This window comes from Cololabis saira, chromosome 12 (assembly GCF_033807715.1).
Source record: "Cololabis saira isolate AMF1-May2022 chromosome 12, fColSai1.1, whole genome shotgun sequence".
NCBI lineage: Eukaryota > Metazoa > Chordata > Actinopteri > Beloniformes > Belonidae > Cololabis > Cololabis saira.
In genome coordinates this window covers 27886910-27902207 of record NC_084598.1, presented here as the reverse complement: position 1 = coordinate 27902207, position 15298 = coordinate 27886910, and the positions used below count along the sequence as shown (strand labels likewise).

The 15298-nt window shown below is 37.8% G+C and overlaps 1 protein-coding gene across 1 annotated transcript; it reads right to left on the bottom strand.

Annotated features, from left to right (window-relative positions):
* Positions 1-694: 694 nt before the first annotated feature.
* tmem201 (transmembrane protein 201) lies at positions 695-14059 on the bottom strand. Its single transcript, XM_061736347.1, has 11 exons — positions 13879-14059; positions 11941-12061; positions 11631-11825; positions 11366-11545; positions 10832-11196; positions 10547-10747; positions 4159-4379; positions 3619-3681; positions 3219-3509; positions 2870-2995; positions 695-2405 (listed from the first exon to the last, which is right to left on the bottom strand). Exons 1-11 carry the CDS (start codon positions 13986-13988, stop codon positions 2308-2310), a joined length of 1971 nt encoding a protein of 656 aa, XP_061592331.1. The 5' UTR covers positions 13989-14059; the 3' UTR covers positions 695-2307.
* Positions 14060-15298: the final 1239 nt, after the last annotated feature.

Below are 15298 nucleotides of genomic sequence, written 5' to 3'. Positions count from 1 at the left end.
ATTGCTTCCTGAGCTTGAACCCCAGTGCTGTATGCAAGTAGTGTAGGGTATTTACACCTGTGGTGGTTGAAATTCTCATGAAAGCAGCTGTGGACCACAGTGTCACCACTTTCTTAATGCAAAAAGACACCAAATTTTGAGACAATAAACTTACCCTGACAACATGTGAACACATAGTAGCTTGTTCATGTGATGTTTAGATGTGTGACCTGTTTACCATCTTGTGGCTTATCCCCTGATATGAACTGGGTTGGAGGAGCACAGCTTTTTGCTTCCTTGATGAGCATCACCTGCCCTCTGAGCTAAAAATAAACATTGCCATGAGAAAAACAAAATATGCTTTCTTTCACTACAGAGATTAGGAAAATTGTGGTCTTAAAATGAGCTAAATATAATCCCAAAGAAACTGCAACATGGCTTAAAATTAGTTTAAGACAAAAGAAACGCAAAAATGCAGAAGTAGTGTGTGAAAGTCTCATTTCTGGGGATTGGGAAGTCTGTAGGCATTTGATTACATCGATCTATATTTATAAAAAAAAAATTTTTTAAATCCTTCAATTAAAAAGTCAGTGTTCCAGATGATGGCAACCGTTTCTGCTGCTAAACAAGACAGAACAACCCCTCAAACAACTGATGTGTAGTGTAAACAGAACAAGACAACTTCCACTTTGTTTCAGTCTGAAACAGACATTCTTTAATTTAACATCATGGTGATACAATTCAAATAAAACCTCAAACACACATTCATTCTAACAAACAAAACAAAACATTTGTTTAATTCAGGACACTTTTACTGGGCTGAGAAAATGTGTACATGTCAATATGTACATGATCTTTTAATAATGAGGGGAAGAAAAAAAAAAGTCATCTAAAAAAAAAAAACAACAAAAAAAACAAAACATCAGCTTGGTTATACATGAACTATAAATGTATAGTTTTTAAAACTATTCATTATAATAGTGTTTGTTTTTTTCGACACCCATCGTTGGACACTCAATGATGGACACTCATTTTTTTACATTAGCGTCATTATTTTGGCTCAAAATCGTTTCAAAAACATGGTTTTAAAAATGATCGAAAATTCATATCAGAATAAAATAAAAAAAAACCCAAAGGCTTGTGCACATACACACAACCCAATAATTGTTCAAAAAGAGCTAAATTGTTTCTTATTTAAATAAAAAGTGAAACATGTGCCCAGTCCAGAAGAGTTTTAAATAAGCAAACAAATTAAATAACCTGCTTATACTGAACTGAGAAAGGTCCAAAATGTACCATTTGAATACATTCAAATGGCCCACTTTGCACTCCACCACTCAACCATTAACACACAACAGAATTAAAAAAAAAACAAAAAAAAAAACACCAAAAATAACAGTGCAAACATTTTCCAAACTGTGTTACTGCAAACATCACACTGGGTTTTGCAAGAAAGAGTTCACAAGCCGAGGTAGCTGTGAAATTACAAGAGATAAGGGACATAAAACAGAGATGGGCTAGTTAAAGAGAACCATTTCAGTAGTGAGTGACTGGAATGTGTATGAAATGAAGGTTAAAAGTGTTGACCCTAAACTGGGTAACATCAGAGCACCAGTGAATCTTTTTGCTGCTGAATATACACAGAAGAAACTATGGTAAACTCAGGTTCTGAGTTCCAAATGTCACTAATGGAAAATCTGTACACATTTCAAAAAAGCAATTTTTCTTTCTTCTTCTTTTCTATAAACAAAACATTCTACTTAGCATTTCCTCCAAATTTGGCTTGTTTAAAGAAGCAGAACTGGTCTTCAGCTGGGGGAGAGTACGGACTCATCACAATCAGTACAAGTCAGCGAGACGTTACCCTCTGTGCCCAAGCAGCATCGACTGAACAGTACACATTGATTGCACATTTCACAGCACAGGTTTTAAAAACGCCATCTAGCATCAGTGCATGAACTGACCCTTTAAAATTCAGCTCCACACACCTGCCTTCGTGTTTGAAGAGCGGCGACCGAAACACAAAATTAACGCCAAATTGTGTTTCAGCAATATTGACTCACAAAGTCAAAGATATACTTCAGAAATTTCCTTGCATACTTCTTGTAGCTCCAATAAAATGGGAGGTCTGTTACTGTAAATATGTCAGCTGACATCGGCATGGTTTTGTTTTTTGTTTGTTTTAAATAAAGCACCAGCAAACGAAGAGTGATGGTGGAAGTTTTTTTAGCCCCGCAGACTGACTGAGGTCTACAAATATAACAAGTGTCGGCCCAGAGGCTCGGACACTGTGCAGGCTGAGAGAGCAGCAGCAGACCTGCCGACGCTTCATGTCCAGTTGTGGTACGTATAGAGGCCGGCGAACAAGAGGTTGGCTGTTAGACTTGCCAACAAAAGCCCTGGCCAGACGAGACGCTTCACAAAACCTGAAAGAGAGACAAAGCCGAGGAATCATGAGAATCATTACTAGGCTATATCAAAATTTCCACTTGATGTTTCACCCCTGTATTGTTCATTACCAAACAAGGAACATTTGGGAGGTGACAAGAAAAGTAAGTCAGTCAAATCTCCCCAGTACATATAAATCTGTTAATTTACAGCAGTATCCGAACATGCATATAGGCTCCACCAGTTCAGTTAATGCTGAAACTGTTTTAAAAGTCATTTTAAAAAGCAGTTGGATAAAACACAGTAATGTCATTAAATATATTCAAGATTCAAAAGTCTTTATTGTCATTGTTCATACTAGCCGTAGGCTAGTATATAGGCCAAGTGCTGGTCCTTATTTACAGTGCAGAGAAAATAAAAGTAAGGTAAGTAAAATGTAAATATAAATGTGTAAGAATTAAAAAAAAAAAAAAAAGAGATGGATAAAAAGAAGACTTCTTACCTTTTTGAGGAGGGATGTTCTCAGGACTTTGTGTTGTAGTGCCGACCTGGCAAGCAGAGGACTCAGAGGAGCTGCTTCGTTTCTCCTCTTCAATCACACTGCCATCTCTCATTAAGGAGCACAAATCTGCAAATCATTGGTGAAAAGTGAATTTAGAAATAGAGAGTGAAAAAACAACAAAACAAAACAATTCTTTAACACGATTAACATCATTAACAGTGGATTTAACAATGCTCTACACTGCCATCTGGTGGTAGCATCAATAAAGACTATCATGGTCAACTGCATGTCACATTGCAGCAGATCCCATACAAATAACCAAAAACACTCTGCCGTCAAGTGTACTTGCCATTTTGACTTTGGAAAGAAGATATTTCTCGTGAAAAACTGCTACTGTAAATGACAGAGGCTGGATCCACGTGGAAATGAAAAGGGGACAAAGGTGGGGACATGGGGCTGGGTTCTGGTTCGGTGGAGAAAAGACGGAGTTTTTGGCCACTGATGTTGAGGCGAGCCGGACTGATGAGGGGACGGCGGTGTCTGGCAGAACCTGCGCTGGACGTGACCGAGCCAGCAACAGAAGGAGTCGGAGAGGGTGCTGGGGACGATGGACGGCTCCCAGACTTCAGTGAAAAGTAATCTAGGTTCAGAAACGTTTACAGAAAAGGTGAAATATGTAAATTTAGTAAGGAGAAATGGTTAGGACTATATTATGAAAGACTATCAGATTAAAAACACAGTTTTAATACCTGATGATGGAGAGTCTTTGTATTGTGAGGCTGGTCTGCTCCCACTAAATAGATATCCAGAATCTGAAAAACATTATTATGTTAAACCAGACATTTCATCACTTCCATAATTTTTTTTTTAATTATCAAGTTTTATGCAGTGCAATTATTTCCTAACTAACTTTCCTCTTTTTATATGTCAGGTAATATCCCAGAAGCTGAGAGAAAATACAATAAAAATGATAAAAGCTGATGGTTTTATCACCATTTATGCCAAAAGCAGAACGTTTTCTTCCAATAAGAAATAAATAAATGAATGAATAAATAAAAAGGCATGGGGTTGAGGTGTGGATCTTTAAGTTTCATCAATGTTAGAGAAAGCAGGTCATTCTAACATTTGGAAAAGCAGCAATGCTTACTTGAAAAACATCCATGATTGTCAGCTATCTTGAGTGATGTTTGTTTGCTGATTAGTCCACATAATTCAACAACAATAAATCATAGGACACTGCCAAAGAGTGATGGTGGTGCAGTATAGTTTAATTCAAACATCTGTGTTACCTGTCCTGGTGAGGGTGGGGATCGTTCCAAGGGAAAGGGCTCTGTTGAGGCGTCCCGGCAGAGAGGAGGGGGAAGCCTTGCGCTCGCGGGGGCCGTGCTGGCGACTGATGAGCTGGGAGAGGTTGGGGGGTGGGGTGGGGACGAAAGAGTCCACCGGATCAGAACCGGGAAAAGTTGGCTGGATGCTGAAGGGTTGGGCTGCAGCACTGCCTGCAAGATATCTGCAACACAAGAGCGACATAATGGTCTAGCGGCGGAAAACCAAATGAAAACGGAACCCGTAAAAACGGTTCAATCACGGCAGAAAATACAAATTTAAAATGATTTTTTTTCCCATCATTCTATAATTACAGGATACGATTCCGATGAGCATGACAAAGTAGTCGGAAACACCTCTGGATTTCAATGTTTTTGTATCTGTAAACAGGATGTACAATTGATTCAGCTCTAAAAAAAAAAAAAGTAAAACTAATAATATATAATCTTAATAACAAGCATGAAACAGCTAAAGTAAGAGGCTTTATACCATGCAACTACTGTACCAACTAGGAAGGAGCAGTATATTACTACCGGTGACAAAATATAGTAATACTGACTTTGAAATAATGCTGCAGATGCCTTAAAACATGGCACATCTGGAAGTAAAGAGCAAAAGCTTCAGCTATGATAAGAACAGCTTTGGCTTTTGATTGTACAGCCTTAATTGTGTCTTGGTTGTTTATACTGTAAATGAAAAGCAGAATTTAAAAATGAATTACAACTTCACAAACCAGTGAAACTAATGCATGCACAAGACATCTAGAAACAAGCAAAAGCCATATTCTTTCACCAACTGTTTATTTAATTCCATATACAGCAAGTAGTCCTATAAAAAAAAAGAATTACTTAAGCTCTTTAACCATGTATTGAGTTTGTTTCCCCAGACCCTAAACAGGGCTCAGAGCTCAGTTTCTGTTGCTGCTACAAAATCTACATCGACATTGACACATGTCTGTTTATGTTGTGACTTAATGGTGAATGGTAACTTATCAAATTCAGACAAATTGTTTTTAATCAAAAAGCATGACAACCTGGCACAGTAACACCTTATACTTGCATATTTGATCTTGCAGGGTTACTCCTTTACATGGCTAAAACATTCAAGAATTATACAAATTCCTTGGCAATACTACTGGTATCTTTAGCACAACAGGGAGGTAAAGCAAAATTACGAGGTCTCATCACTAAAAAGGAGACCATCAGTGTAAAAACATCCCAAAATATGCCGATGACTATTATTGGCAGATTATAGTAGCTTAAACATAAAACCAATGTAACAGTTGGAATACAGTGCATCTCGAGCTAAATGCTTGTCGTAGTGAGATCTAACATTCAGACAGCTTATCAAATCCATACAAGGTCTGTAAAAGAAAACATGCATAAAATAAAACATACGTTTGGATATTATCAAACATAGCATAAAACATGCATACTGGAGTTTATGGCAAACAAACTTTTGTACATGGCATGTAAAACTTTGGCAAGTTGTGCTTTACATACATGGACAAAAGAAAAATACACCAACAAATAAATACTTTGAGTAACTGATACACACAATGAGGACCAGAGCACTACTTTTGATCGAGGCCTTTCAAGTACACCTCAAGACTTTCCTCCACTATAACATACTTTGCTGTGTAACATGTTTTACCTTTAAGAGAAAGGTTCTTTTTCAATCAAGAGTTTAAGATGCAGTTTGTCATATGATTAAAATTGTTATTTTATTTTAACAGCTGTTGCGGCATGATGCGTGAATATGATTATGCTGCAGTGAAATCTTTTTTTAATTTATTTTTTTTATAAATAAATCAGAGGGAACAAAAAGTCAAATCACAGCATTAAATTTGAAAATGTACCTTAATATGTTGGGGGAAAAAAACAACAACCGGTAGTCATAATGAACAAACTGCCTCTCTAACAGTATAACATTATCAGCTTGTCAAGCTTCGAGACAACAGCACCAAAAGGTTGGAGAATTGAACTCCAGCTACACAACAGCACTAAATACTATTTTGACAATACAGTAACACCACTATAACAATCAAACATTTCAATACATATTCTCCACTATTGGTTAGTGACTCTTTTTCACATTGTCAAATAAATACCCACATTCACTCAAAGTAAAAAAAAAAAAAACTAAATGAAAATGATTAAAGAATAAGTGAAATTTTAGTGCATGCGGTGATCATTAGTGTATTATATATCAACATTATATAATGTTAAAAAGCAATACTTTTATTATGTATTATATTAGGATGGCATAGATAATCTAAATCCCTTATACATTTGCAACACTGAGTGTGTGACTGCATGTTCACTTCAAGCATGGATACCATAAGTCTACCAGAGACTGCTACCACTCCTTTAAGTATCTCAGAAAAAATGCCAATAAAGTACCTTTCAAACCATTTTCAAGCATTAGTTGTGTTTTTTAGCTGACACAAAACATTTGAATGTATACATACAGTATTGTGCAAAGGTTTTAAGACACCGTAGTTGCTTAAAGGCCAGGGGAACATTTTCTCAGTTCCAGGTATAATCTGCATCATAATGAGCCTGCACATAAAAACATCCAATCCCTATTTTAAACAGGCCTTGAATGTCTTAAAAACAAGCTTTTGATTGTTTTTGCTAAATAAATTAGAAATTTTGTTTCTGAGCCATGTCTTTATCCTCCCAGTTTCTAACCTCCTTCTCTATGCTGGATTCTGAGTGGACGGGGAGGCTATGATAATGAGGTACTGTGCTGATTGGCTGCCTGACGCGATGACGCGAATGACGCGATACACCGCTATGAAAAAATGGCGGAAGCTCCGGCCGGCAGAGTTAGTTGTGGGCGTGGTTTCACGCATCGCTCCTGTCGTTACGTAACGACGGGAGCAGAATCTGAACGGCTCATAGAAGCCACATCACACTGGACGGCTCATCCGGCTGTACAGACACTGCAGAATTTGGTTACTTTCCTCCTTCTCTGAGTTGGCAGGTTGAGGGGAGACCACTTTATATATGTTAAAGCAAGAGAAAACGTGTTTTTCATAATAGGTCCCCTTTAACATTCTTCAATCAGAGCTTTTACCTCATCCTCAGGTCTGACTTAATTTCTCCTGGAAACTGTGCTAATTGCGTGTTTGTTTAGGTTGTGTTCACCCTCAACACCTCACAATGTAGTTCCCTTCCTACACCTGGTCTGCCTGAATCATACAGTTTCAGGCAAACTTTATTCTGCTTCCTCGACCTGCATCTGAGTTTGATTGGGCATTCACAATTTCCCAAATGAACCAAATTTTCCAAACACACTAACTCTGGTTTGTATGAAGTGCACCAATAGGCTGGTGTGATTGCACCCCAAGATAATGTCATATAGGAGAAATAAGGGCTGCACAAATAATCAAATTTTAATCGCGATCACAATTACGTGGTCGTGCGATTATTTTGAAAAAATGAGGGTGGGGTAAAACAAATTTTCCTGCCATCATCTTCAAAGCAAATCAGTTGCTCACGTGAGACCACCGTCTCAAAATTTCTGTGTGTGCGCATTTGTGTGTGACTGCCTGACTGGCTGCGTGAGCCAATAAGAGACCACTGACTCACGGCGGGCCATCTGCATCCGCCAATTACAGCTGTTCCCAGAGCCGCAGCGCGTAACCTCACACGCCAGAAATTGACTGGATACGGTCTGGATTTGGAACTAAAAGAGAAACACAATTTAAGAGTCTGGCACAGTAGAAGATGAACTGCTTGTCCCTCGACCTGGATCATCATCTGTTGTCTGGAAATATTTCGGATTTAGGTCAGGCTATGTTAACCAGGAACCCGTAATATGCAAAGAGTCCTCTACAGGTGTTTCTGGGTCACAAGCCAACACAACTAACTTGTTGAACCACCTAAAAACAAATCACAGTCAGCTATGATGAATGGATGAAGGCAAAGAAAAACCTTGCATCCATTGCAAGTGTGAGTGGTTCATCATCAGCGTCACTGTATCCATCCACCTCGCAGACATGTCGAGATCACTAAAGCATCACGTTCCATTTGGCCAATGATATGTGCCCAATAAACACTAGGCATAATGATGGCTTCAATTTTATTTAGTTCAAATGTAAATTCTCATCCAAAATGCAGGTGAATAAACACCATTTGTTTCAAAAAGGGCCTGTTATTTAACAGAAATGTATAATGTTATTAAGTGTAAGAAGTGTCCTGTTTATTTAATTTTGTGTTACATTTATCTTTACCATTTCTATTATGAAGGCACTGAAATGAAGGTGAAAAACGAGCACCACTTTTTTTTTTATGCAAATGTTTGTAAATTAGCAGTAATGTAGCACACAAATGTCATACAAAATGTTTTGACTAAACTCATTGAATAATTGTGATGAATAATCGTGATCACAATATTGATCAAAATAATCATGATTATGATTTTGGCCATATTCGTGCAGCCCTAGGAGAAATTACAACACCATTTTCAGTGACATACCATCCACTGCATGGCTGCTACATCACTTCAGCTTTCCCATCTGTAGAATAAACTCAAAGGGGAAAAAGGCCTTAAGCTCAGCAGCAAGAACAAGGAGCCTTGGTATCATACTGATGAGCCCTAGCCTCAAGCACATTTGGGTCAGTTAGGGATCCCATACATTTTGCACAATACTGCACACAAAGAAATGTTTTGCGGATATTATTGGTGTGTTGCCGAGGGTTGTATATTACATCAAAAAACAAAACAAGTATGGAGTATTGTGTACATTAACATCATGAAACCACAAGTAATAGAGAACAGACAACACACCTTAACTAAAAGAATTTGAGCTCATTGAGTGCTTTTCCCAAATGGCAAAATGCTGAGTTTTTCAATGATTGGCAGGTGACGCTTATTACCTCAAATCTTCCTTAAAGTAGGGTAAGCAGTTTCTGGAGGATATCCGGTATGTCATTTGATCAGAACAACAAAAAAAAAATACACAACACTAAGCCTCCCTCCCCCTTCCTTCCTCCAGTGCCCCCTGATTAACACACACACACACACACACGTGCGCACACGCACACACACACACACACACACACACACACTCACACACCTTATCATGAAGCCTCCCAGGCCACTCACCTCACTTCCCGTGCATGAGCACAAGGCCTCTGCTGCCACACATGCACCTTCCCAGAAATGTAATTGACCCATCACAGCGACAAAGACCACGACAAATGTGGTCTCTACATTCATTCACTAATGTTTTGGTCACCACTGCTTAAAGCAGTAGCACAGAAACCTGGACACCCACTAGAATATTAAGAGGTCTAATGGCAGACCAACATGGCCCAATGTCAAACAGATTTAAAAGCACACAATGACATGGGTCACTTGAGAAAGCATTGTGTCAATTTGGCAAAAATATGTAATCCAAGTTGGAAAAAAGGGAAATGTGCATCAAGTATTTGCAATGACAAGGTCAATCTTTGGTATTGCAAATGGTGTGAAGCAATGCATGGAGGGATGCGATCTCAAAAACTAAGTCTTGAATATGGCCTGCTGTGGTTTAACAAGTTAGTATATCATGCAAATGACCTGTTAGTTTAACATTTCTAATCCACAGCTACAACAAAATGTACATATATAAATAAATAAGCACACTGAAAACACTGAGGGAGACATAAAACTGGGGACTATTAATAGTCATTTCTAAGAAAAGGTCAGGTATCACATAATACACACCACACTAGCTTTAAAAAATACACTTAAACAGTAATGTCTGCAACTGAAAATGAATAATTCCCTTATATGATACTGTTTATTGGCTAGATTAAAAAGAAAAGGTGAACAGAGAAAATTTGGGACGGCTTCCAAGAAAATCTGATAAATAATTGAAGTGAAGATGCTTTTCTAAAGTTTGTAATTAGTAATTTTTCATTAGTCTGTAATAGTTCACCTCAACTTCATAATAGAAAAAAAAAACTTTCCAATTCAGTTTTTCCTTAATGAATACATTTAAAAATAACAAATGATGGGAGCAGTTACAAATCTATTACCAACAAGGACCAGTAATTACCAGCCATTTATGCATAACTTCTGTTCCCTTTTGTTATGCATCTTGCATTCAACATTTGACTTGGGAATTTATCACTCATGTCATTATTGCACATTCATCCTTACACGTGAAAAATGGAGGTTGAGTGTTAAAAAAAGGTGGACAGTGAATTAAAAAAATGGAAACAATACAATAACCTCATCAATATTTAAGTATTTGTTTTGGTTCTGTTGAAATACAAACCACTCACACAACAGGCTCCTTGTGGAATCCCAACTTTGAAACACAATGCGAACATATATTACTGCTCAGGTTCTGACCTTCGATATCTGCCTCTTCGTGGACCCAGTGGTTTACGAGTTGCAGCTGCAGCAGCGAAGCTGACAAGGCAACAGAGGAAGATGGTGACGAGCTTTGCTGTGTCCATCCAGCCCAAATCATAAGTAGAGTAGCTTTCAACCAAGTAGAGGCACAAGATGAAGAACCAAAGGACAGATGCTAAAGCATCAATTCTCCTCAACCTAAAAAGGAAAGACAAAAAGAAAATGTTGATTAAATCAATGCTGAAGCACTATACTGATAAGACGTAAATTGTAGCTGTTTACCTCGTGGGACCTGCTAGGAAGATAGCTGTGAGACAAGTTAACAGGCCAACAGAAACTATTGCCAGCTGGTTGTCCGCTCCATGCTTCCACATTACTTTGGCATTTTCGATGGCCTCATCCGGGAGCAGCTCCAGCAGACCTTGCCACACAGGCAAAGGTCCACTGGTATCATTGATGGGAGTGGACTCATTGTTTGACTTGGGCTTTGGCGGAATGATACCTCCACTTAATGTCTGTGGACCACTGGGCAAGACGGACTGATCTGGCAACTCATAGAAAGATGTAGCGAGTAGGACAGCACACATCAGGAACACAAGGATCCGTAACAGTATAACCCCCATGGGTGAGGACATAAAATGGGAACTCTGTGGAAGAAAGAACATATTTCTGTGTTGAAACCTGACATTTTTAATTCTTTAAAAACTGTATGAATGGGGGAAAAAAATAAATTATGATAATAATTATAACTTTATTATGTGTACATGACTTCATTCAATAACAGCTCCTTCTCAGCTGATTTTTGGTTAAACTGACCTTTACAAATCCTGTGTCAGAATCCCGGGTGCGCCGAAGCTGGTGATTTAGGAGAACCGTACGAAGCTGGCGGTTTTGGTATTTAATATAATATTCCACTGCTGTCTGACAAGGTCTGCATAATTTATAAGTCTGCTCAAGGTGGTGCTTGTAGGCTTCAATTTCATCGTCATAGCTCTCCTAAAAAGACACAAACAAATTCAGTATCAACTATTTTCATAATATGAGGTGGATAAATATGTATTAACGAGAGCACTATACATACATCATCCCTCGGGGTGTATGAGGCCAACTGTTTGATCTTGACAGACTGGTTATTATTACACTTCCTGCATAGAAGCATCTGACAATTGACCCACTGCATCGTCTTGGGTGTCTCAGAGGAAGGGAGACTTCCGGATACACCATGATTCAGATGTTCCTGGTACTGAGCTGGGATGGGTTTGTTGTAATCTCCATTCTGATATTTAAAAAAAAAAAAAAACAAAGGACACAAACATACACAAAAAGTCAACCTGGCTTCACTTCTGTACAAAGACAACAAATTTGTTCCGTCAAACTTCTTAAAAACTCACCTCCTGGAAGCCATTATACTGGTCACAAGTGGGACAATCCCAACAGTTTCTGTTTCCATAAGGCACCACAGTGTCCTGATTACAGAACCAGCAATTGACATTTGCATGCGTCGGCCTCTTCCTATAAGAAGAAAAAAGTATCCTTTATTTCATAAACAACCCTGCAGAAAACGTTTTCCTAACTGAAAGCTCCAGAGACATGTGGCAGCAATCGCTTCAATAATCATAAAAATATTGATGGTTATCTAAATTTATTGTAATCAGAAGAATAAGAATCAGAATTAGGCTTATTTGGCCCAAATCAGGTCAAATAAGACAAGGGATTTGACTCAGTTATTTTCGCTCACTGCACAGTAAATAGACAAATGACAGATCTTATCAACATACAGGACTGTCTCAGAAAATTAGAATATTGTGATTTTCTGTAATGCAATTACAAAAACAAAAATGTCATATATTCTGGATTCATTACAAATAAACTGAAATATTGCAAGCCTTTTATTATTTTAATATTGCTGATCATGGCTTACAGCTTAAGAAAACTCAAATATCCTATCTAAAAAAATTAGAATATTCTGGGAATCTTAATCTTAAACTGTAAGCCATAATCAGCAATATTAAAATAATAAAAGGCTTGCAATATTTCAGTTGATTTGTAATGAATCCAGAATGTATGACTTTTTTTTTTAATTACATTTTTTTAATTTTCTGAGACAGTCCTGTATATACCATTTTTTTTTAAGTGAAAGGCACAGCAGTATGAGGTAGACATGGTTATTGATAGGTGCATCGTTACAGCATATGATTGTGATTATTATTATTATTATTATTATTATTATTATCTGTTCAGATGTGTATAGTGTGCAAAAGTTAGCGAAGTTCTCATATTTGTTTTAAGTCATGCTACTTGCAAGCGTGCATGTGGTACACATGTGTAATTATCTAGACTAAATACTTTGAAAAACCACACACAAATAAAACCAATCTTAAAAAAAAGTCTTAAAGGCTGATGATTGTGATCCAATGCTTCACAGCAGTTTTTCATCAAAACCATCATTATTTAGTTGTAACAAATTTTATAATAAGTGGCTTCCTTTTCTTACATTCTTCCACTCTCTCCAGTCCCTGCCTCCTGATTGACGGATCCCCCCTCCCTCTCTTCTTTCATTCCTCTCTTTCGTCCTCCTTTTTATCTATTTATTTACTTTTCCTTTGTTTTTGGGGGTTTGTTCTTTCAGTTTTTTTTTAATCTCTCCCCCTTTTTATTCATCTATTTCTAATTTATACTGTGCAGCTTTGATATTACTTAGAATAATTTTCATTTACTTGTCATTATTTTGTGTGGATTTTTTGTTTTGTTGAATCAAAAAAAAAAGGTGGTGGAAGTAGACTGTATATTCTGTATGTTATGACTGTTTGTTCTACAGCGCCTTACCCCCTGATAAAAATATAAAAAAAAAAAACATCATTATTTGAAAACCTGTATCAATAACGACACGTAATAACAGCTGATCAGCTGATAAGACTAGGTTTATGTAAACAAACCCATATCAATATTACTATAAATCTGCACTTGTGGAGACTCATTTGGTAAAAACTTTACTGAATCTTAAAATGAAGTCAATACCTCACCATTTACATTTTAATGTGGCTCATTTACCATGACAGCCGTGCTGCACGGGACAGGAACATAAATCCAGATTAAATCATATATATTGATTAGCCCCCCTAGCAGAGTTAGCCTAGCCTAGCGGTGTTTGACTCCTAAAAGGAGAATTACACCTACAAGCTTTATTCCTGGGCAAGATTCATGCCTCTTACGATGAAAGTGCAACAAACCTGAATACCAGTCTGCACCAGAGGCTCAGAGAGCTGATTTAAATGTTATTCCACGGTTAAATAAAATCACAGACTGCGGCTTTTGTACCGCGATTTTACCTGGTGGCTATTTTGTAAATTAGCGCTCCGCCGGCGACAAAAGCCGTAGCTCCGACTCCACTGTACATTAATTCGGGGTATTCCACCAAAAGCCGGTTAAACGTCTCCATTTCACGTGAATTGATCGTAGTGTTATTAGTCTAAACACGGCGCCAGCGCGCACGCGGCAACTACGGATGGCTCTTCTTCGCGCGCATGCGCAGGAAACGGAACCTGCGCATGCGCACTCGTCTGGCCGCGTCCCAAATCAAATCAATCTTTATTTGTATTGCGCTTTTCATACAAAATAAAAAAATGCAACGCAAAGCGCTTTACATAAAACATAAAACTTAATCATGCAAGTGATTGCCTGCCAGAATCTGATTTCTCCCCTGAAAATGGGTCTTTTTACCTGCCAAAAATTGATTGAAGGTCAAATACAGTTTATGAAAGGTTGTTTCTACCTAAATATGATTTGATCTCATTCTTGAGCTTCATAATATAAACACTAGAGCTCACAAGATTGCTTTTAACTCTTTTAAAGGACCATTACAACACAAAATAGGTATTTTCGCCTGCCAAAATTTGATTGAAGGCCAAATACAGTTAATGAAAAGTTGTTTCTGCCAAAATATGACTTTACCCCCCCCCCCCCCACGCACGCACACACACACACACACACACACACACACACACACACACACACACACACACACACACACACACACACACACACACACACTGCAGTTCACACGAGTAAATGGCTGAGCTCCCAATAAGTTTATTCTCTATTTCTTGCTTTGCCTCATTCAAAGAGTTGTATGTTATTTTTCAATAAAATTCAACCTTTACCAGGTTTACAGCTACGAAGGTGGTGTTTATCAAAACAGGAACGATTTGTAACATAGCGGGTGTGTAAAGGATGACTTTTACCTGGGTTTGCCTTTCCTGCCTCCAAGTTGGAGAAAATCACAGAAACAGATTTGATAAGATTATTCACCCTTACCCGTATGTTGCATTCTTTTGCACTGTTTCTCTTTCTTTCTTGTACTGCACTACTTCTATTTCCATTCCAATACAGAAATTGTTCATATTTTGTAATTATATTTTTTTCAAAACTTTTTTTACCCTTTCGCTGCATATGTGTGTTGTGTGTACTGCTGCTGCACAAAGCAAATTTCCCCACTGAGGTAGGAATAAAGGGCAATCTAATCTAATGTAATCAATACAGATAAAAGCAAAATAATCATGGCATTATTATCTCACAATCCTTGATGTGATAGTCTAACACATCTGACAGCGTTTTATACATATGTCTTTAGTAAAAAATAAACTATACCGGTAGACAATCGTTTGATGATTGTATCAAGACTACAAAACAAACCGTTTGTCAGTCATCACCCCTTATCCTTATGTGTTCTAGGCCTATGTTTTCCCTTTT